General features: G+C 34.3%; 1 protein-coding gene across 1 annotated transcript; it reads left to right on the top strand.

The window, feature by feature from the left end:
- Positions 1-2,852: 2,852 nt before the first annotated feature.
- LOC148953875 (bifunctional glutamate/proline--tRNA ligase-like) lies at positions 2,853-25,538 on the top strand. Its single transcript, XM_089085994.1, is given in 8 exon segments — positions 2,853-2,923; positions 3,528-3,762; positions 6,503-6,773; positions 10,912-11,051; positions 13,657-13,848; positions 21,513-21,695; positions 22,661-22,965; positions 25,382-25,538. Coding segments are annotated over 8 exon segments (1,554 nt in total).

Consider the following 25,538-nt stretch of genomic DNA (forward strand, 5'->3'; position numbering starts at 1 on the left):
ATTGAAGCAAGGGAGTAAAGCCTGTAAGGAGGTGCGGGAGCCAGTATGAGGAACATTAGAAAAACAATTATTAAATGCGTCAGGTGCATGTAAAGGGTCCTATAATCTGCCATTTGTGTTTTTAAGGCGAATAGGTATAGACTTTGATTTTCTATTTTTTGAGAGTAAATCATTAATGGTGGACCAAATCTTTTTCTGATTACCTTTGCTATTGAGAATTTTGTATAACAATAATTTTTCTTCCCTTCACGGATGAGTTTAGTGTATGTATTTTTATAATTTGATAGGTCAATATCACTGCTGGTCTTACAGTCTAACTTATTTAACTTGTTTTTACGAAATGAGGAGACAATGAGGCTATGTGACATCCAGGGGCATATAGCGATAGTTTTCCGATTAGGTTTACGAATAGGAAAAGTTGAATGGATAATCTCACTTACCGGGGCGTAAAACCATTTTTGGCAGAATTAACCTCTTCACAATTTAAAAAATCGGACCAGTCAGTGGTTCTTAAGTCAATCGATAATATGAGTCATATTTGCAGAGCTGTACTTTCTAGTAGGCGTTCGGATATTAATTCTGGGGCGTAGATTTAGTGGTTACGAAAGTAGTGACAAGTACATAGGAAAGTGGTCTGACAGATCCAAAAATATTATATTTGAGGACAGGTCTTTTCCCAGGGAAGTAGGTACAAAAATGTTGCCAATTAATGTTCAAGTTGATCTTACAGGATCAACCCTACTGGGGGAAAAAATGGGGGTTAAAGACCACTCGCGATCACTGATTCAAATAAAGTGTTAGATTCAATATTTTTACCAACATTGAATAGGTTACAGTTAAAGTCCCCAAGAACTATTGCCTGTTTATGGGGTAGATTAATAAAATTAGAAAAAACATCCAACAGATTGCAAAAACATGAGGTCGGAAATGGAGGAGGTTTATAAAACAAGGAGTATAGGAATTTTGGCCGATAACAATTATTGAATAAATATATATGATATTTATTTGTGTAGAGAAAATAGATTCGCACTCTGATAGCCTGGTAAAATTTATATTCGAACGGATGTAAAGTGAGATGCCCCCAGAACACTTAGTCAATCTCCTGGACATATGGATATGGTAACCAGGGGGTAAAAAATCACTAGTGTCATCATTATCGGAAAGTCTCTGTTAATCCTATTACGTCAAAAGGGCAAACATCATTAAATGAAACTAAATCTTTAAACTTGATCCACCTATCCCGGATGCTTCTGATGTTGAAACAAAGAATATTAAGGCGATTATTATTGACTAGTTTTGGTTTCACATTGGTAGCAAAATCGAGAATGTCAGGGTAATCACAATTAACATGAGTTCAGGTACCATAGGGGTTGCTTATAGGGTTGGCGTTCTGGTTACTCTGTGTATCGGAATAATTAAAAGTAATGTTATTAGAAAGGTATAAATTAGTTAAAAACGAAGACTCACACATTAATTAGTCGTCATGCATTATTGTTTGGTATCTACGCGCTTGGGTTTTGGTTTGAACATCATACTCGCCTGCAGTGAATTTGCGAGGGGTCATAAATTTTTGTTTTTCTTTGTTTGTCGTCGTTTTTTTTTTTTTTTTCTCTATGATGTTGGGGGTCTGCCAACGTTTCAGGGGGTTGTTATTCTTTCAAATTTCTGGGGGTCGTTGTTAAATTTTGGATGTTAGGAAATTTTGAGTTAGAATGGCATTCCATGCCTTCCTTGAAGGATAAAAGTTGTACCGTAGCTTTTTGCAAGATTTCCTCTCCTAGGAGCATAGTAATGGGCTTTTTTTAAGGATATTTTTCAGTTCAACTGGTTCACTGCCAACCTCGATAAGATGGGAAACTGCGAGGTATGTGGCTAACCTTTGCCATTCTTGATTATAATGATGAATAACTTGTGGATGCGATAAAACCGGAATTTGGGAAGAGGAAGGCTTTGATTTGGCGTTAAGTAGAGAGAATTGAGTGGAACATTGGGTAAATGAGCAGCCTTTATCTATGGGGGGTGGGACCTGTTTCCTCTGGAACCTTGAAACTTCAGTTTGGCTATTTAAGGGTCAACTTGGAGTTGGTTGTCTAGGGATTGCAGCAGCTACGACGGAGTTAGGCAAGTTAAATCTCACAGAGGTTTGGAGGATCTCGGCTCTCTTGTGATTGGCTGGAAAAAGTTGTTTCGCAAGTGCCGTGTGTCCCTTATTTTTGAAATTTTTACAGCAAGCGTCTTTCTCGGTGCAATTTTCTGTAACGTGGCTAGGTTTACTACACTTTCGACATGACTGGAGTGACTGTTTACAATTATTTTTACTATGACCATGAGCTAGGAAATTTGTTTTTTGTTGGGGCTTTGTTTTATAGGACTTAGGGGTACGGACAATACCATACAAAAAAAAACTTTTCTTTGTAACTGTTCTTGGCATGCAATGAGCACCGAGCGACTGGGTATAAGATTACCATCATTTTTTAAGCGGAGTCTTGTGGATGTTGTTGGGTGGACGGGATGACCCGAAGAATCAATTAGTTCAGCTGTAAATTCCTCTATTAGTATACCGGTGTCAACACCATAAATCACGTATTTATACGACTTTTCTACTTCTTTTAAAGTGGCAAACGTTTTGGAACCCTCAACGATTAGTTCCTTGGACCTTGAAAGGACTGAATCCGTGGTCTTGTGAGAGGTAAAATAAAGATCTATCAGACCGTCTTTCAGGAAGATTTCTTCAAAAGATGGGTTAGCCAATAGAAATAAAGGCTTTCTAATATCCATTAACTGACCTTTAGTAAAGGGGTGACCAATGGTATTCATGATGGTCACAATGTAATAGATGTACAAATGGAGAGATGTACAAATGGCGAGATGTACAAATGGCGAGATGTACAAATGGCGAGAATTACGGGATAATTACGTATAGGTAGGTGAGGCTTTAGGCGTAGAAAGGTAAGTGCTACATGAAAGTAATCACATTGGTTATGATTTGTACTTGGATCAGAGAAATAAATGTACAGTTATTTATAAATTTATACAACACAGAAATTGAAATTTCATTCAGGTGATTACGAAGTCATGATCTGAATATGCGGAGATCCAAATTGTTAAGAGACAAAATGCTAAGGGTTTTCCAAATTAGAAAATGAATAATTACCAGCAGGTCTCAACAGGCAAGGTTGATACCGGACAAAATGGAATTTTTCACTTTGACCTGGTCTTTTTCGCCTATTTTAAAACAGGGAGCCTAAATTTGATCATCTTCACTTAAATGATAAATTCCATTTGGTCTGGTACCTTGCTTGTTTCTGATTCTCGCAATATCTCTTTTATTACTTTAATCTTATTATACAAAGTACAATTATTTTACGGAAAAATAAATGCACAGATTTTATCCATTTTGAAAAAGATACGAATTCAAACCTCTTTTCGGTGAGCGTTATGATGTCAGCGGTTGCGAATACTTGTCCGTAGTTTCGATGATGTTAGGGGTTGCGAATAAATGCTCATTTTTAAATACTTTTTTACAGTATAAAAATTCGAGCTTTTTTTAAGGTGATCACGAAGTCCGAAATGATTGAGTATTATGATGTCGATGGATGTTACATACTTCGTCCCTGGGCATTTTCCATTTGGGAAACTATAACAAATTTCTTTGATGGAGAAATAAAGAAACTTGGTGTTGAAAATTGCTACTTTCCTATTTTCGTTTCCCAGTCAGCCCTTAAAAAAGAGCAGAAACATTCGGAGATTTTTGCACCAGAGGTATGTTTTCTTTTTTCTCTATACCTTTCAATTCCCTTCTGTTAGTTGTTCGATATATCATCCTAAGGGTCGTATTTGACATTTTTGAACTTGTGAAATAATTGCCGAGACAGGTTTGTTCAGCTGCATTCAAAGGGAAGGTAAGCAAGGCAATGTAAGTTTAATCACACATCAATATTATATCATCAAGAAACCTTGTTCTATGGATTGGTTAAGGGTAAACTTAACAACAAAATCAAATAAAATATTTTAACTTAATTAAAAATTTAATTCCCGATTTTTTTTTTGATTTCCTGACCTATAAAACCATTTCGAACAATCAGATTTCATTTCTCCTGTTCTTTTAAACCAGGGTCCTATTTTTGTCAAAATCCTGGGGGAGGAGGGAGATGAACCAAATTTTCCCAGATCAAGTGAAAATGACAGTGGAAAAAGACGAGCCATATAGTACCATAAATGCAAAGAAATACTGAAGGAAACTGACGCGTTTCTCTGAATTATTCAGGCTTATCTTAGTTTTGACAAGATATTTGAAGAAACTAAATTTCAGCTGGGGGGCAAACTAAGTTCTGGAGGGGAAGTTGCCCACTCCCCCCCCGAACCCCTAGCACATTACGCCCCCTTTTTGTAAAACCCTGTTTGGTCTTAGGTAAAATAACCTAACGAAATTGCTGCAGGAAATATAAACCTTATGATGGCAGTTTGGACAATTAAATAAACAAACAATGGAGAGGAATAAAAAGTTTCCAATTCCTCTACATAAGAAACCTGAAAGGTTTTTTTTAGGTTTCATTGAATGGGGGAAAATTGCTTGAATTTTTGATATGTTTGGTTTTGTTCTTAAGTTAGTTGTAAACAACATATTCGATCCAATTCACTTCAAGTTATATAATTTCTGAGTGATTATCCTTGCTATGTCAGAAAAACAATTTTTTGTGTTCTGTTTATATTGCTCATTCATCCATTGCATGCAATGTATTTGTTGTAATTTTTTTATTCTTTTATATAGTTTATTTGCTACATATTATCGCTTATAGTGATTTATCAATTTTATTAAAAATAACCGCTACCACTGTACTTAAATTTAAAAAAGTTGTTTCTTATATTGTTGAGTCTTTTTTTTTCAGAACAAGAGTGTCCACATAATTGTTGTTCAACCTTTCTAGTGTTCTAACCCAGGAACACTTTTTTTTAATGATTTTGAACAGCCATTTTTTTAATTTAGATGTTTCTGCTGATTACAATTTTTATGTTTTCCAGAAAAATAATGGGGAATTTTCAACTTTCAGAGCTTTTTGAACTAATTCCCAAATTTTGACCAAAATTTTGGTGAATTTGAGGTAATCTTGGTCTCAAAAAGAGATGCAACGTTTGAAGAAGCAATTTTATTTAATTTGAGTGTCATATGAGCCTCCAAAATTGGGATACATAGAGTTAGAAGAAACAGTTTTTACCAAAACGTATATATAACATTTTTTAGGATTTTTTTTTTTTGAGGAGCTGTTACAATTTCGGTATGATTGCTGTCAAATAATGGTGAAATTTTAGATTTCAAAACTTTTTTATCAATTTCGAAATTTCGCATACTTGTAAATTGGAGGTCATCCGGATCACTTGAGAAGTATCATTTTGATCTAAAAATATCTACAGAATTTCTTAAACACTGTTTATCAGATTAACTACAGTTTTGGTAAATAATTCTTAGACAACACTGCCTTTCCATTTACAATTAATACGAAAATCTATTAATAACATATCTTTTTTTTCTTTTTTTTTTTTCTTAATTTTTAATTTTTGTTAACATTTTTTTAATGTTTTTTTTTGGATTTTTTTTTTAATATGGGTTCCTTTTTGTTTTCTTTTCTTTTTCTCTTTTTTTTCTTTCTTTTTATATCGCTAATGTGTTTCCTTAATTTTATTCATGTTTTATTTAGCCATTTTTTCCATGGATAAAGGGTTCCGGATGTGAAGCCAGACACTTGTGATCTCGACAAAAACCAGTCAGAGCCTACATAGTATACATTCGAGCTGTAATACTATACCTGTGAGACGTGACCGCTTATTCGATCACCGCTGCCGTTATTATAGACTCCGAATCAATGCTTGGTCTAGAATTCCCAGTATTGAAGAAAGAAGCTGTTGTGACCAGTCTGAAAAGCTATTTCTCGTCATCAAAAGACGTTACTTTAAGCTTCTTGACCTCAATTTGATTTGCCCCAAAGGTATGATATATTGAGACGTCTTCGTCTGTGAGCCAGCACCCTCCTGGAGGCAACAGCCGGGAGGACAGAGGAAGAATCTTTGGTGAAAATTCAAAGAGGACCTGTAACTATGTGGCTGTTTCCGGAGGCATGGTTGGAGACAGCACAGGAATGGACTGCAGATCGTCGGGGACGCTGCAGCCGATAGATCAAAGTGGTCGTCAGAATTAATTCCAAAATCCATTGGTGCCAGTCTGGAATCTTGACTTTGGCAACATCGCGACTTTGGCAACATTGCAACTTTGGCGACTTTGGCGACATGGTGACTTTGGCGATAATGGACTTTGGCGACTTTGCTCCTAAATCTGCATCTAAAGAAGTCAGTTTATGTAAAAACAAATAGGAAAGGTTTTTAATAGGGAATAAAAAAATTAATTCTTTAGGTTGGACAGCTAGCCAATTGGAATTTCTTTTTGTGAATATACAGCTTTCAAAGCTACTTCAGGATTTTTTTTAATCAACATATGTCGTAATTTCAGGTTGCATGGGTCACTAAATCTGGTGATAAAACATTAGCAAAACCAATAGCCATCCGACCGACCTCTGAAACTGTTATGTACCCTTCGTATGCTATGTGGATTCAGTCACATCAAGACCTGCCTTTACGTCTGAATCAATGGGCTAATGTTGTTAGATGGGAGGTTAAGCAACCTCTTCCTTTTTTGAGGACAAGAGAGCTCTTGTGGCAAGAAGGCCATACTGCCTTTGCAACTGGAGAAGAAGCGGAGTCTGAAGTGTTCGCTATTCTTGGTAAATTGTTTTCTGTATTGATTTAATTTTTCTACATTTACTTATTACAAAAATTCTGGATTTTGCTATTTTAAGGATAAAATTTAAAAATTAACAGAAATCCAGTATAAACTAATTCATAATCAGCTTACAATCGCCGAGAAATTTAGAAGAAAAAGTAATTCTTGGTAAGATTGTCTATCTACATAATTTTTCATGTCGGTAACTCCCAGCCAATTACTAATCTTTAGCTCTTTTTTTGGTACTATGCAACGGGAATCTGAAGCCAAGCAAGTACTTCTTATTATATATTAACAGTCTTAGAAGAATGATGACGAATGTTACGCGTAGTATTGGTAGGTCTACCCTATTTTGTCACACCGCTAGGGGATTGAGTTGAAACTACAAGATTTTTTTTTTTGGGGGGGGGGGGTAAAGGCAAGGATAATATTTTTGTAAGTGGAAGTTGCGAAATATTTTTTTTACGTTTGTCACAAAAGTGTTGAAAAAGTGCTCGAAAGAGTTGAATATGAAATCTGGTTGTTCGAATTGGTGGAGTAGACACTTATCAAGGACATCAAATTACAAATATGCTTTGCGCCCTGCTTCCATCGGAGTTCTTTCCATTTCTGAGAACCGCGATTTTCTAAGATTTTTCTTCAAGGATGTAATAAAATTATGAAGTGCTTAGAACAGTATCGATGTTTCGTCACTGTTGCCACATTGAACCGTGAAAATAATTGAGCAAATCTAATTAATTGCAAAACTAATTTTTGCCTCTTGTCCGTCACAACTGTGTTGCTAACTTATCTAATAAATGAATGAAATAAATGAACGAGTAACTTAGACTGGAAAGTATATGAAACAGTTGTACTGTAGCTACTAAGCTCATTTCTACTTGGAGATGAATAATATGTATTCCTTATCTTCTATTGTAGAGGAAAGTAACAAAAAATGATCTGATTTGTGCAATTTATCCCCATGCAGAGAGCATGAATATCCTTCCGCAAAGGCTCTATAGGGTTGCCACAGTCTTCAGAAGCGTACAATCTTTAGTATGTTTTTCTAAAATAGTGACTTGTGCGACTACTAGTGGCGTTAATTTAGGGAGTGGGGCTGTGCCTTCCCTTGATTTTAATTTGAAAACGGCTTATTAGATATTCATTAAAAATCCCTTTTTAGGGATTTTCATTGAAGACATCGAAAAAACCGGGAAGTCCCCCTCCCCTATAGATATTTAAAAATACATTTTGCCTAAACTGTTCTGTCAGTACTTCAGAAACCTTGCATTAGTCCCCGAATTTTTAAAAGTCTCCAAATAAAAAACCAGAAACTTTCCATTATCCCTGAATTTTAAACAGTCTCTCAAAATACAATGAAAATCGCTATGCATTATGTATATATGGTGACTAAAATGTTCTGTCAGTATTTCAGAAACCTTGCATTAGTCCCTGAATTTTTAAAAGTCTCTCCAAATAAAATGAAAATCGCTATGCATTAGGTATATATGGAGACTAAACTGTTTTGTCAATACTTCAGAAAATTTGCATTAGTTCAAGAACTAAAAATCAGGATTAGAAGCTTGTGATCTTCTTATAAACTTAGGTGCTGCATTGTAGCTTTTCCATTATCCCTTAATTTTTAAAAAATCTCTCCGAACGAAAAACAATCGCTAAAGTTAGCATTAGTGAGTAGCGACATTTTGTGTTTCATGATAATGTTTGTATATCCATGAACGTCAGTTGTCTAAACTGTTGCCTGTTCAATCAGCTTCTCATCTTCTTTGAGTTATATAATGTTTGACATTCAGAACTGTCGGCTTTGACCGGCTGGTATTGTGAGCGAACAAACGAAAAGAGGAAATAATCCTCCTAACACACAAAAATGTGGACTTTCTAATACATATCATCCTCTTAATCCCTTATCTGTTTTAATTCACCTTAGGTACAAACATACGATACGAATTACAGTTGTCCCATCGAAGTACAATTACAAGCGAAATACAATATGAACATTTGATGGAATTATTGTAATTCAGGTCAAGCACCTACACGCCTTTTTATTAGTTTGAACACTCAGGCTGGTTTTTGACTGTCTTCGGAATCAAGTATTTGGCCGTGTTACTAGGAATGTTAATTTTTTTTTTTTTTTTTTTTTTTTTTTTTTTTTTACTATTAATTTTGTTACTTGTATGATAAACGCCCTACCTAATGTTCTTCTAAAATGTTTCTCTGACGCTCAATCCTTTGAAATATACTAAAGCAAGATAAAAATGTAATACTTTAGAAACAATTTTGGGCTATATATTTACACATTAGCGGGGGTAAAATTTTTATGCATATTATGTAGCTTAGTAAGGATTTTTTTTTCTTTTTTTTTTTTTTTATTATTAATTTTTTTACTTTACTTTTTTTAGTTTTACTTTAGTGGTACTTTTTAGTATAATTGTGGTACATTGGGGGGGGCAAAAACTTTGCCCCCACCCCATGTGCAAATATATAGCCCAAATTATATATTTTCCATCTATTCCGTCACTTGTCTCTGTCGTGTATCACGCTAAGCTGAAAGAAATAACGAAAAAACCGGTTCTTTAATGCGTTAATGATTAAACAACTTGAGATCTAGGGTGTATATCATACATGTACCTTAATTTTATTTTAGAATTAATTTTCTATAGCAACTATTCAGCATAACCTTCATGGAGGTCGATGAACTTCAAAAAGCGGTGCTTCCGTCGTCTTATGTCGTGTTTAAAGTAATCAGTGCTACTGATTTTCAATACTAATGATGAGCCTCTGTTTTGCTGCATCTTCCCCTTCATCAGTGCTACTATAATGGAAGCCTTTCAACTTTTCTTTGAGGGTTTGGAATAAATAAAGGTCAGACGGAGCTAGATCTGGTCTATAAGATGGATGTCACAGCAAGTTTGATCGATGATAGAGGGATATTGAGGGATGGAGCTCTCTTAAACAATTTTTAGCTTATTCTGCTTTCAATTTAGTCAAATCTTCTGCATAATAGGCGTCTGGGAGAGTTTTTCAACCATCTAAAAAGTCTAGATTACAAATCCTTCAGGGTTCCAGAAATGGTTGCCATTAACTTGTTCACAGAAATTTCGCGTATTCTTTGAGTGCCCCATGTATGAGTATTAAACGCTCGTCAGTGTTTTCAGTAGGGGACATGTTGCTGTCAAAAAGATGAACAGGCGAAGACAAAAATTTTGAGGCTTATAGACAATTTTCTTTTAGCGAAATACTTCTTCTTGAGTTTAATTGCATAAAGTCATTTATAATCGCATGTGTTTTCAAAGTTGCCATAAAACAATGATGATAACGATTTGCTTGCCTGATTCGAGTTGAACCAATTATATGGCAATTAAAGTAAGTTTAGGGCCTGGAATTGTGTAGAGGTTATCTATTAGCGTCTCCAAATAATAAAAGAAGAGGAAGAAGGTACTTTGAGGAAGTGGTAGGCTATCTATTGTGGAGGTTATCTATTAGCTTCTCCAAATAATCAAAGAAGAGGAAGAAGGTATTTTGAGGAAGTGGTAGGTTATCTATTGTGGAGGTTATCTATTAGTATCTCCAAATAATCAAAGAAGAGGAAGAAGGTACTTTGAGGAAGTGGTAGGTTATCTATTCTGTAGGCTACCTATTTGTGTATACAAATATTCAGAGAAGAGGAAGAAGGTATTTTGAGGAAGTGGTAGGTTATCTATTGTGGATGTTATCTATTAACGTCTCTAAATAATAAAAAAAGAGGGAGGCGGTACTTTGAGGAAGTGGTAATTTATCTATTGGCGTCTCCATATAATCAAAGAAGAGGAAGGAGGGACATGAAAAAGTGTCAAAGTTGCGACTTTCCAGTCTGTCCAGTCGTTTACAGTAGGTGAGAAGTGCTTGTGTCAAGAAATTGACAGTTTGTATAATTAAGCTTGACAAATTAAATGACGTCCAATGTTCGTTTGTATAAATCTAGTTCGATTTGAAAGCTATTCACATCTTTCAGTAGTAATTTCCGTTTGTTCTGGCACTCTCCTAGCACATGAATTTCTGTACTTACAAAACATTTTGATTCTCTACCCTTTTTTCTCTCTCTCTCTCTCTTCTCGCATTCTCTCTTCCTTTTTTTACCTGTTGGCATATTAAATATTTTTCAGATCTATATGAAAGGATTTACACTGACCTATTAGCTGTTCCCGTTATAAAAGGGAGAAAATCAGAAAAAGAAAAATTTGCCGGTGCCGATTTCACCACCACCGTTGAAGCGTTTGTTCCTGCTAGTGGCAGAGGCATCCAGGTATCTACTTTTTTAATTTTCGTTTTATATTTAAGTTAAATATTTGTGTTTTTGATTCTGCGTGAAACATGGTGTGGATTTAATCTGAAAGGTTTTTTTATATATATTGCTCGTTTTTGATGAAATATTGCTCCATCAAAAGCTACGAAGTGTTTGAAACATAATGTCTCCATACAAAGATAGACCATGGAAGTCGAAAAGTCGTACCTCGTTTTAAACTATTTTTGCGTGTGGCTTCCATCTTCGTTGCACTTTTAACGCATCTTTAAATTATGATTCTCCAAATGTATATTTCAGGTCATTAATTTTGTGTTTTAAGGGGGGAGGGCTTCATTGAAAAAATGTTTTGAAAGGGGACGATAGCAGGCCCCCCCGTCTCATGCAGTCGGCAAGTACGCAGTTTTTGCTATAATATCATATGTTTCACTAGGCTCTATTTACCTATTAAAGTAAGCGTTAAATATTTTAAAGATGCTGGATATCTGAATGTTCACCGTTAAAAATCTGATAAAGTTCAATGATTTGGTCTATTTATATAATACGATTTAAATAGATTAAATACTTTAAATATAATTACATTACATAAAATAAGTTAGTTTATCCCAGGGCCTCCATTGTTTCTGTTTTTTTTTTTTAGAAAATCAAATCTTCAAATAAAATATTTTATGAACAGGTTTTTTTTTTTGGTTTCCAAAATACAGCCGGTTTGTGAATTTTTTCAAATGTTTTATTTAGATTAAAAAGACATCTCAGACATTTATTTTATTGACATCGATGTTTTTATCACGTCTTTACTGAAATCTCAGTTCGCAAAATAGTTGCTTGAGCAGTGAATTGGTAAATCATTGATGGCTTACGTCTTCCTTGGCAATAAAAATTCCCATTTTTACCACAGTAAAATTTTGTAAATCATTTAAAAGTTGGTAAATCATTGATGGCTTATGTATTCCTTGGCAATTTGGCAATTATGTATTCCTTGGCAATTCCCATTTTGTACCATAGTAAAATTCGGTAAATCATTTAAAAGTTGGTAAATCATTGATGGCTTGTGTCTTCCTTGGCAATAAAAATTTCCGTTTTTACCACAGTAAAATTTCGTAAATCATTTAAAAGTTGGTAAATCATTGATGGCTTATGTCTTCCTTGTAAATAAAAGTTCCCATTTTTTACCATAGTAAAATTATGTAAATCATCGATGGCTTATGTCTTCCTTGTCAATGAAAGTTCTCATTTTTATCACAATAAAAGTTTCCTTAGAAAGATATAGAAAAAAAATTGCCTACATAATTGGTATGTTGAATTAGTAAATCTCCCCTTCTCCTTTTAAACAGGCAAAACCGGTAATTTATGTCTCAAACTCTATTACCACCATTTTTGTTAGATATCTTGTAACTGTATACCTGCTCGTGCATGACTATAATACTTCTTTAGGGTCTGGCGTCTATTTAGGTCCTAATTATATGATTTTATTATAATTTATAAGCACTATTATAAGTTCTTGTAACCTTCAAGTTTCTTTATGTTATTTGTGTATAAAGACTACAAGGAAAAGACTGTGTCTTTCAAATATATGTTCTTTATGTATGAGGACTAAAGGAACTACAAGAACTATAATAAGTTCTTGTAACTTTGAAGTGTCTCTATGTTCTTTATGTTCTGGTATTGATTTAGCCAATAAGTCTAAAGTTTTACGGTTATTTTCAAGTCCTTTGAACTTCTAAATGGAGTGTCTAATAATAGAAAAGCTTAGACAAAATTATTTTAACAGCCAAATATGCACATTTATATGATGTTCATACATTATCCAGTTTACGTAATTTTACCACTAAATTTATAAATAAATGAAATATATAAAGTTTAAATTAAAATTTATAAACATACAAGTATAACACATATAAATATTTTTTACATCTGTCGAAGTTCAATGCCTTATTTTCTTTTCTTTATTGAGTAACTACAACTGAATTAAATGCATACACTTATGTACATGAAAGACATTTTGAATTCAGTCTTCTGACCTGCCTGTGAACTTGTAGGAAGACGTTATCTTAGGGGAGTGCCAGGAAAATAAAATTACCCTTGATACCAAATATTCGCAGTAACAACTCACACAATATTGATAACACAGCACCAATGTGTACACTTTTTCGTCATTGAGCTACTACTAGGGTCACACAAAAAAAATCAGTCAATCATTTCTGCACCTTTCCTCTAGTCACCTCATACTACCATAAAAAAAAATAGACGAAAGGTATTAATACCTCGTTTAATTTTATATTAAAATAAAGTCTATTGATTTGTTTTCCTTTAACTGGGGTACGCAAAACTGTAAAAACACAGCCGCGTAGCTATCTCCTTGCCTCCCGAATTATCATAAGTTTCTCAGGATTTTGAAATAAGTCGTCGGCTCTATTTTCGTATTGGGAATAACAAAAAAAAACTGCTTGTGTGTGCCTTCAAGTATTTCTCATGTTTTTTTTAAATAAGAGGATAATTTTTACTTGTCTAATTCAAAGTAAAAGTTATTATTAAAAATTTATTTATTAATTTTATTGATTACGTGTTTTTTTTTTTTTTAATTTTTTTTTTATTTTTTTTTTTACAGGGAGCTACCTCAAAAATGATTGGGCAAAATTTCTCGAAAAAGTTTAACATTAAATTCCTTAATAAGACTCAAAAGAAAAGTTATGTATGGCAGAACTCATGGGGTATTACGACCAGAACCATTGGTGTCCTGATCATGGTCCACGCTGATAATAAGGGACTGGTTCTGCCACCTAGAGTAGCATCTGTACAGGCAAGTTTCCCTTAAATGTCTTTATCTTACTTCTCACCCCAGTCTGATTGACCCAACGAGCACAGTACGTCCACGGGGGGAGGGGGGGTGTACATGGTCCCTTCAACCATCACCTGCAGTCAAGAAACATTCAGAAGAAAAGTTTAGGAAGTATTTGGAGTACTATTACATGATAAAGTCACCTTGTTACCTTATAAACTACCTGATTGCGTTCCAAAATATTTTCTCCACCATCTATATATTTCTTTCGCTTCCTCCATATTAAAGTTGTTTGTCAGGAAAGACCTAATTTCTTTTTCTTGCTTGCTCATCCCTAATATCATCATCACTATAAATAGCGTTACGAATTGTGGCCAAGCTCATAATTATATCGTATCTACAGGCCAGGCTTTACCGATAGGCCCACTAGGCCCAGGCCAAGTGGCGCACAATGCCAGGGGCACAATAAATTATCATTGAGCGATTTTTTTCGTAAAAATTGGACCGATAAGTTTTATCATCATAGTGCCAGGTGCCCTCCACTGCCGCGCAAATCCACGCCTCAGAAATCACGAACCATGTTAGTGAGCTATTGAGTTTTTATCCGGATGATCTTGAGCCTATGATTGTAGATCAATGCTTACATTTGAAGCCTTTCTTGGTACAAAATAGTGAAAAAAAAAAATACATAGCCCTAACTGATGTTAGCAAGGTTTTTTTGTCATTTTGATGCAGTTGACATGTAACCAAACATTGACATTGCCTAAAAAGTAATTCTTAGCGTGCCTGCCACAAACTGCAAAGGAGAAAGATCATTCGATGGGTGGAGACGAGACTCGGGTGGAGACGGGTGGAGACTTAAGCAATCAGCCACCAGAGATTGACATCATTATCCCTGCTCACTATTGAGGGAAGGCTGAGTCAAGAGATATCGTACAATGACATCATAGACACCTTTGCAAAAAAAAAAGAGCAAAGCGGAAGGCTTTATCAGTTGGCTTTGAAGATAAATAGTCCTTCTTACATTAAATGTATAATGCGTGCATGTATTTATGTGTTGCTATCTACCACTGGATTGTTTAATTTACTTAAAAATAAGTTGGTTTGTTTAATTTACCTAATACCCCCAACGTACAAACATTTGATGTTCAAATTATTATCATAAGTGATGTTATTTTGCAATAAAATTACTGTCATGATTAAAATTATTTTCTTGAGGAAAATTGACCCCTCCCTCCAATGGTATGAATATGGAGTGGCAAAAACGCTTGGGCCTTGAAGCGTCAAAGCTTTAAATCTGGCCCTGCGTACATATAGTTTAATATTCGATTTCTTTTGTAATTTACTTTGTTAGGAATAGCTATAATTAAACGGTTCGTGGTAAGGAACTGTAAGTAAGGAGTGACACGGCTCAATGGTAAGCGAGGCTCTAAAAAACTGAATTTTGATAACAAACAGTTCGTGGTAACTAACTGTAGGAAAATATAAGAAGAATCGAACTTAAGTGCTGATTTCAAATAGATAAATTTCATTAAGTTTACTCATAACCATTAAAGGTTACTAGCCTGAGAAAATTTGCCTTATTTTTAAAAAAGGGGGAAACGCCCCCTTAAAGTCAAATCTTATTAAAAACCACACTGTTAGATTCAGCGTATCAGATAACCCTACTTTAGAGGTTTCAAGCTCCTATCCGCAAAATGTGGAATTTCCAATTATTTGCCAGAAGAAAGATCACGGAGGCGTGTGTATTTGGTGTTGATTTTTCTAAGAGTGATTGTATCGACCCAGTGGTCCTAGAATATCGGGAGTGTGCTCATTCGAACGAAAATTAAAAGTTCTAGGGCCGTTTTTAAGTGAAAAAAAAACTGAGCTTGATCAGGCCAACTTCAACGCCTATTTTTTCTAAAAATAGTAATATCAAAATTTTGAGATAGTCCGTTTGTTCATTATAGTTGAAAGGCCGAATAATTATGCCCTTGGGAGAGCTCATGACCCCCCCCACAGTCCCGGGGGCCAGGTTTTTAATTTAATAAATTTTCCCATTGGTTAAGCGGAGTATTTGGGTTTGGAAAGAATTTATAAATTTTTCAGGGGGGGGGGGTACTTTATAATGGTGGGATTTACAACGGGGATAATTTTCCATGGGAAGGGAAGTTTTTCAGGGAGTGAATTTTTAAGGGGAAATTTTACACTGGGGGAATTTGCCAAAATTCCAATACGAAATTCGTCTTATATCTTGCTTTCTTATTGCCGACTTAATTTTACGCGTGGAGATGTTAAGGGTAATTGTCCGGGGTAAATTCACACCAGGATTGAATTGTATAGATAATATATTGTGGGGAGGAGGGATTTTTCCGTGGAGGTGGAGCCATATTTTCTGGCATTATTTAAAAAACGATCAGAAATTAAATATGAGAAAAACAAATTTTTCAGCTGAAAGTAAAGAGCAACATTAAAACTTAAAACGAACATAAATTATTACATATGTGAGGGGAATTGCTCTTCCTTATCTTCTCGCTCTTTACGCCAAAGTTTGAATTATGTTCCATTTTTTTAAGAACCACTCCTGGCCCACTATGTTTGTTTAATTAGAACAGTAAGCTTTTTTTAATACTAAAAAACTTACATTCTGAAATGTACCTTTTTTGTATACAGTCTGAGGTTTTTGTCATCATCTAAAACTCTAAGAACTTCGGTAGTTTTGTTTTATTTTAGGATATATTTCACAGTTGCTGTAATTTTAAAAAATTTATTCATATTATATCAATTAATAGTTTGGGGGATGCGGCGGGTCTTCATATGGGGTGGGGGGCTGAGTGTCCATAAAATGGTAACGTAAATGTTAAAGAAATTCATGTGGTTGCTATCTAAATGATATTTCTTAGTTACAGATGGTGTATCTGTACAGGTGTGCATGTAACTGAGCCCTTTTGCATCTTATCCCAAATGCAACTGAACCCTCGTTCAACAAAACCCCCGTGCAACCTAACCCGATTTAACTGTATCCTCGTTAAGATCAACCCGTGCTTAGCTCAGGCTTTACATAACTCAACCCCCACTAAAATCAAACCCTGGTTGAATCAACTCAACCAAAGTCCTATGAACAAGTTTGAACTAGCGCTGATTATAAGCTCAAAATTCACTTCTAGCTTCGTTTGCGGTTTCTAACTTATATAACCCATTTGAATAACACTAGAACTTTTCCGAACTTTCAGTAATGGTTCTATCACCAAAACTATGGTCCGATAGAATGTTTTTTGTTTTATTACAAACTGATCTTTTCGTGAAACCTTTGTGAAGAATTTAGAAAATAGTTTGAATCTCTAGATACTTCCAAAATATTAAAAACTGCTCAATAATAAATGCAAATTTATTTAAAATATCCAGTTCATGATATATAATTATCACAAAATGTTTATTTAAAATTTATTTTTTTTTGTTGGTCATATTGTCCACAATGGTATTTTATAAAATTGGCCGCGCACACGCGGTTTATAATTAAATAATGTTGTTGGCACATTTTTTTTTTTTTGTTTTTTTTTTTTTGGTTCTTTGTCTTATACCAGGGCACTTCGTTAAAAAGGTGTTGTCGTAGTAACTTTGAAAAGGAATCATTCGATTGGAAATTAGAGTGGCTTGTGCCTTTTTTATTAGTCGAAAGTGATTGGAAGGCAACTAACACCCCCTCCACTCCCACCATTTCCCCAAACACATCCAATCAAAATTTTGAGATAGCCATTTTGTTCAGCGTAGTTGATTTCTAGATAGAAATTATGTTTTTGGGGAGGACACTTCTCCACAGTCTTCAGGACAAAGGTTGTAAGTTGTGTCCTGGGGGCATATACGTTTTTTTTTTATAGAAAGCGCTGTAGTAGAAACTTCAAAAAAAGCTCGTTCGATTCGAAATTCAAAGGGCTAGCGCCCTTTTTAATTGTCGAAAGTGATTGGAGAGTAACTAACCCCTCTCTTATGCCCACCTTTTCCCCAAACACGTCCGATCTAAATTTTGAGATAGCCATTTTGTTTAACGTAGTTGAAAGTTCTGGGAATTAGGCCTTTGAGGATGACAACCCCCCACAGCCCTTGAAGTAAAGGTTGTAAGTTATGCCCTGGGGGCATATAAGGTTTTTATTGATAGCTTTATCGTAGAAACTTGAAAAAAGGGCTCATTTGATTGGAAATTCAAAGGACTAATGCCCTTATTATTGGTCGAATGTGATTTAAGGGCAACTAACTCCTCTCTCACGCCCACTTTTCCCCAAACACATCAAATAAATTTTTTTAGATATCCATTTTGTTCAACGTACTTAAAAGTTTTAAAAAATATATCTGATGATAACCCCCCTCAGAGCTCCCGGGGCAAGGGTTTGTAAGTTATGCCCCGGGGGAATATAAGGTTTTTATTGATAGTGATGTTGTAGAAACTTAAAAAAGGGCTCAGTCAATTGGAAATTAGAAGGGTTTGTGCCGTTTGTAATAGTCAAAAGTGATTGGAGGATAACTAACACCCCTCTCCCACCCACCATTTCTCGAAACACACCCAATGAAAATTTTTGGGTAGCCATTTTGTTCGACATAGTTAAAAAGTATGGAAATTATGTTTTTGAGGATGACACCCCCTAAGCCCTCAGGGCAAGGATGGTAAGTTATGACGCTTGGGGTATATAAGGTTTTTTTTATTATAGAAAGCGTTGTCGCATAAATTTCAAAAACTAATCATTCGATTGGAACTTGAAACGGCTAGTGCCCATTTTAATAGTCGGAAGTGATTGGATGGCAAATAACCCCCCTTTCACGCCCACCATTCCCCCAGACACTTCCATTTTGTTCTACGTTGTTGAAAGGTCCGGAAATTAGGTCTTTTAGGGTGACGACCCCCTCAGAGCCCTCAGGTCAAGGGTAGTAAATTATGTCCTGGGGCAAATAAGGTTCTTATAGAAAGCATTGTCGTGGAAACTTCAAAAGGACTCATTCGATTGGAAATTGAAAGGGCTAACACCCTTTTAGAGCAACTAACACCAATCTCACATCCACCAGTTCCCCAAACACATCATGTAAAAGTTCTGAGATAGCTATTTTGTCTATCGTAATTGGATGTTCTGAAAATTAGGTCTTGAGGATGACACCCCCTTCACAACCCTTAGGGCACGGGTTTTAATTTATGCCCCTGGGGTGTATATATCGTGTTTATAGAAAGGGTTGCCTTAGAAAATCAAAAAGAGCTTAATCGATTGGAAATTGAATGGCCGAGAGCCATTTTTAATAGTCGAAAGCTATTGGAAAACTTGACCTTTTTATAGTAAACACCGATGTGGGTACAATGTATTATTTTTTCTTTTTTTTTTGGTTAGAGCACTTCGTACCGAAAGAGTTGTCTTAGGAACTTCGAAAAGTTCTCACTCGATTGAAAATAGAAAGGGCTAAAAATTGATAATAGTCGAAAGTGATTGGAGGGCAACTAGTCCCCCTCCCACGCCCACAGTCCCATTTGCCTATTATGTTCAAAAACTAAATATTGTCTTATGATTAAATCAAAATGAACTTTGTTTATGCTAATTCCCAATAAGGCATCTTAGCAGTAACCCAAGAACGACTGAGGGTATTATGTTCAAACTTTCGGGGCTACTTCTGCTCTTAAAATTTAACCGAATCAAAATAGCGTAAGTCTATCCAAGCTATCAAAGAAAGTAAACAGATTTTTTTTACGAGTGGTATCAAGTTTTCTATTTCAGGTCAACTAGAGGAGGTATGTTTGCGTACAAATTTTTAAAAGGGTGTATGTTAAAAATTTGCTGAAAATTCTTCTCCAGTATACAAATAGCAGGCCAAAGTATAAAGTCTTAAAAAAAACAAAAACGATTTAAAGAATGATTTTATTTTTCCTTGGAAACGAACAGAAATTAACTAAAAAAACTTTTTCCTCAAAATAAGTTTTTCAAAGAAAAGTAAAGAACTCCATTAAACTCAAAAAGGGCTCAATTGATTGGAAATTCAAGGGCCTAGAGCCATTTTTAGTAGTCGAAAGCTATTGAAAAACTTGACCTTTTTATAGTAAACATCGATCGGGGTACAATGTATTATTTTTTCTTTTTTTTTGGTTAGAGCAGGGCACTTCGTACCGAAAGAGTTGTCATAGGAACTTCGAAAAGGGCTCACTCGATTGAAAATAAAAAGGGCAAAAAATTACTAATAGTCGAAAGGAATAGTCGAATTATTTTATTTTTCCCTGAAAAGACTATGTCGATATAAAACGAACAGAAATTAACAAAAAAAAACTTTCCTCAAAATAAGTTTGTCAAAGAAAAGTAAATAGCTCCATTAAACCAAAAATGAGCAAAAATAAAATCAAATAATCTATCAAGCGTGAAACTACCACAAATCAGCATCGATAAATAAATGAAACACAAAATGAACAGTAATTACAATAAATAACCGAGTCAAACTCAAAACGAGCAGAAATTAACATGAGTAGGGCTCAAAACCCCTGTGCCTTCACAGGCCAGAACATAATTTGAAATTTACTGAAAAAAAAAACACACATGAATGTGCATTGTCAGTTTAATATACATATACTGATATTTAGTAATCAAAGTGTTAATATTATTTGATTTATTAAAGTTATAAGAGTGAAAATATTTATATGTTTTCAGTATAAGTGCAAATTATGTTAGAAAATGAAAGAACTGCTCTGGTCAATTTCAAGTTTAAGAGGTTCGATTCAGCAATCAGAAATACTTGGCTTTTTACTTTTTAATTGGTCTCTTTGACACTAAACACAACTTACGGGATGTCCAGCCAAGACATTGGCCACTCTTCTCCACTTCACTTGGTTTTGACCTTTTTTACCGCAAAGACCTGATGCAGGGTATAAGGCCGTATAAGGGAGGGGGAGGGGCATAGTGTTTGAGCCTTCCCTCCTCAAAATTTTGTCCGATGCGTAAAAATTTATACATAAAATAAAATTGCTTTAGCTGAAACTGCAATTAAAAGGGCATTAGTCTTCATTTTCTCCTTTCTGTTTTTTTTTTTTTTTTTTTTTTTTTTTTTTTTTTTTATCATTATTATTATTTATCAGTGTTTTTATTGTGTATCGTCCCTTTGCTTGTGAAAACAAACCTTATGGTTTTTAAATAGGCTGAGTTATCTGTCCCTCCAAACTACATTTATTATCTGTCTAGATTTGCTTCTCAGTATGATTTAACCTGGTTTTTAAAAAGTGGAGCTATTTTCTATCAACGTATAAGGAGTACTTTGATTGATTTGTTAAAATACTAAATTAACAAATTGAACTTAAGAACACTTTAACACGAACATATAGGGCACTATACTTTGGTTGTAGTTTGACCTCCAACGGGTTCCGTAACTTCACTGTTCGCTGCTTCACAGCTCACACAAACCGTGTCCCGGTTTTCATTTTGCTATCTTTATTATCTTTTAAATTCTACAGTGTATGATTAAGGACATAAAAAACGGTTCATGAACCCTCCAATGCCTCCAATATTTCTTTACCTTGTAAGGAGTTTCGTGTTTGGTCCTATTGAATAGTGTCAAGTGAGTTACTCTCGTAAAACTTTTCTTTAATGTTCCTGTGAAACAAAACAAAAATGGCATGTCTCTCCTTTGACCCACTAATTTGTTTTCAATCCGTTGTTTCCATACCAATGACGCATTAATTTGTTTTTTAGGTTGTTGTAATTCCCACACTCCAAGGAATGAGATCCGGCGAAACCAAAGAAGAACATCGAAAGCGCCGTTATGAATTATGTAAGCAGCTTGAAAACGAATTGAATAGTATTGGTATTCGTGTAAATGGAGATTATAGGGAAAACTATTTGGCAGGTGGGAAGTGTAGCCTTTGGAAACTCAAGGTCAGTGCAATATTTGACAAATTGAAATTGGATCAGAATCTAAAAAAAGACGAAAGGGGACTCGTGCTTTAGTATCAAGACAAAAAGTTAAAGTGTCTAAAATGGTATATGGAACAAAAACGAGAAAAAAAAATCATTCATATTGTGCAGAATTTTACAAGCAAGGGTTGGTCTGTTTGTTTTTTTTTGTTTGTTTTTCTAAATGCATTATTGACGGTCTTGTCTCAAAAAATAATATCAATTAACACTACACATAAAAATAAAAATAATGCTTTACAAGCTTTCTCACCCTATAAAAATCCCCCCCTACCTTGCAACAAAAAATGATTGTTTACTGTATACAATCATTTTTGATTGTTTTTTTTTTTTTTACTCAATGAAAGGATTTTTCATACAGAATTTTCATTATTTATAAATTTTTATAACTGTTTCAAGCCTTGGGCCATAGGGCTTAGATGCTAAATAAATCCATCTAATCTATTTAATCATTTTTAGAAGCCATTTTTACCAACCCCATTATAAACTGTGATTCGAAAATCCTGTCAAAATTTCAAAATATACAAGAGAACGTGAGAAAAATCTTGCCATTATTTTCATAATATGAAATTAATTATAATCAAAATGTCTTTTTTTTTGTTTTTTTGTGTTTTTTTGTCTGTTTTCTTTTGTTTTCTGTCTCTTTTTTTTATCTGTATTTTCCCAATATAGTGTCTTCATTTTTTGTCTTTTGTTGACATTTTTTTTGACTGTGAAAGCTAGTGAGAGAAAATTCTTGACATTTTACTCGCGAGATGAAATCTACCAGAATCAAAACATCTCTTTTTCTGTTTTTTTTTTTCTGGACTTTGAGTCAAATTAATCTCTATAAATTTTAACTCTTTTGGCCTTTTTATTTTTGTTTGATTTGATGGCTTAAATTTTTTGTGCTGCTGTTTGTGCTGTGACTATAGTAAGATTCATTCCAGGGTGTGCCTTTGAGAATTGAATTTAGTCCACGGGATATTTAAAAAAACGAATTTGTTGCCGTTCGAAGGGACACGGGTGATAAGACAACCTTTTCTCGTGCTAACGCGTCAGAACGTGTGAAGAATTTACTTGATACTATTCAGTGTTCGATGTTGGAAAAGGCCACCAAGGACATGAAAAGCCACACCAAGGAGTGTTTTAGTCTCAGTGATCTTGTGGAAGAACTGGATAGGAAGAATATGATCCTTGCTCCTTTCTGTGGGGACAAGGGGTGCGAGGAGAATATTAAGAAAGATTCTGCAAGGTAGGATACTCTATTTTGTATTATTTTGTGTTTTTGTGTGTGTTAAAGACAGATTTTTCCTTAAGCAAAGAGAAACCGATATATATATATATATATATATATATATATATATATATATATATATATATATATATATATATATATATATATATATATATATATATACATATATGTATATATTATTATTCTGTGTTTATTATGTATATACGTATATACATTCTGTGTATGTATATATATATATATATATATATATATATATATATATATATATATATATATATATGTGTGTGTGTGTGTGTGTGTGTGTATATATCTTGACCAATACGTGAGGCACTTTTAACTTGGAATCAAAATAGAGCTTCGCTCACTGCCTGAAATTTCAGAAATGGGGTTAGCTTCTGCCCTTGGCACAAGTGGCCTCATACGACCTAGATTTTTTCTGAGTTTTTGAACAAACTAGTCCTTCAGTATTTTGTTTCACAATTATCCCCACCAGAAATTTCGAACAGTTACGTCAAAATTGTTATGCACGGAAAGTTAGATTTAAAGTGAAAAATCTATTTCCTTGATTTTTTATATATCAATTTCATGTAGTACAGGTTTTGAAGAAGTGTTGAGATCCCGTTAGGGTTACCGCGAGAGATATCGTAAGGGTTTCAAGACGAAAACTCAGCTAAATGTCGGTTTTTATTTTTCGGTATACTTAAGATGCAGGTAAAAATGTCATTCATTGCTCCCTAATTCCGAAAAATCTTGACTCTAATCTTCTTACTGATTGGTCAATCCTCTAAATGTTTGGATTGCGAGTGTCTTTTGCGTTCTTTTTTCCAAAATGGGCTAAATCTTCTTTTCTCACATATAGAAGGTTGAATATGGAAAAAGTAGGGTCTCAGATGCGCGAAAAGCTGTCCTTGACTAAACAGTACAAGTATTCATTAAATACCAAGATAAATTAAAGTTGAAATCGGGATAAAAATCATTTCAATCGACAGTGTCTCATAGACAGGTTTTAATAGACAGACAAACAATGATAGAAATTCACCAAAAACACCAGATATTTCAGTCCCATATGCAGTAACCGTCATCAGTAGTAAAAAATAAGTTATTTTTTGTCAATTTCTATGACTGTTTGTGAAGCGCTGTCTATTAAAAGAATTTCATCCCTAGTTGAACTTTTATTTATCGTCATGGAAAGGCAGCATGGTTTCCGAAAGTATCTCTAATACAAAAAACATTAAAATTGATATTTTTTGCCCCATCGAACGTATCTAAGGTCAATTCATACCTAAAAACTATGATTTTCCAAGAAATTTCTTATTTGCTGTTTCAAAACAGTGAAGTTTTTATGTCAGAGCTCAATTTGTCCAGTGTTTAGACCTTGTAGAGTGTGATACTTATTTTCAGGCCTAAAAATTCAATCGTTGACAGTTTGCTAATTCTTAATTACAATTACACCTACGAAGGAAAGTTGCATTTTTCATTAGTTCTTTGGTGTCATGTATTATTAGCTTGTTTTTCAATTATTTTTCTTTTTGAAAAGGTACATGATACATTATAAATAATAAACAAGGTTATCCTCCTATGTATTAGGGCTGTTCTTTTACTCATCTTTGTGCTAAGATCTTGCATCTTTTGTCTTTTTTATGCAAATGTCTTTCATCATTCTGCTCTGATCAGCGGTTTGAGAATTAAGATGAGTATATCTTCAAAGCTCTCTCATCATTGTTCTATATGGCAGAAAGATGGCGGGTTTCACGCTTTTTGTTAATATCAGTGGGCTTAAATATATTGTAAAAAATATGATTTTAAAAACGATTATATTTGCATAAATTGTAAATATCTTATTATTAATATTTTGTTGATAAAAAATGGCTCTATGATTAGCACATCCTCAAAGTTTTCCCATCATTGTTCTATATAGCAGAAAGGTGGTGTTGTTCACACTTTTTTGCTAACATTAGTGAGCTGAAAGATCTTAGAACAAAGATGAATCAAAAGAACGGAAATCTTTGCTGAAAGATGTGAGATCTTAGTGCAAAAGAGTGAGTATATCATCAAAGTTATCTCATCATTGTTCTGTATGGTAGAAAGATGGCGTCTTTCACACTTTTTGCTCAATCAGTGAGCTGTAAGATCTTAGTGCAAAAGAACGGGTCTATTATTTGTTTTGTTCATTGTTTGAGCTATTTTCTATATATATATTTTTATTGCTTACCATACTTAAATGATTATACACCTTTTAAAGAACTGCGGCCAGATTTTTCTGTTATCTCTATAATTGTTTTGTTTCGGGAATGTAGAAAAAACATTTTTTGAAGAAGAAAACTGTAAATAACTTCGTTATAAAAAATTAATTGCAATAATTATTATTAGGATAAAAATTTGTATGTTTTCTGATTGGCCCTTCTTTTTCTAGGGGAACTGATGCAGAACCAGGAGTTCTGGTAATTGGTGTTAAAAGTCTATGCTCCCCATTCGACCAAAGACGTGACATATCAAAGGAAATAAAGTGCATCCATCCAGACTGCAGTATAAAACACGAGAAGCGAACACTTTTTTGTAAAAGTTATTAA

The sequence above is a fragment of the Artemia sp. Qi Xiang Cuo genome, chromosome 3 (assembly GCF_049724085.1).
Source record: "Artemia sp. Qi Xiang Cuo chromosome 3, ASM4972408v1, whole genome shotgun sequence".
Taxonomy (NCBI): Eukaryota; Metazoa; Arthropoda; class Branchiopoda; order Anostraca; family Artemiidae; genus Artemia; species Artemia sp. Qi Xiang Cuo.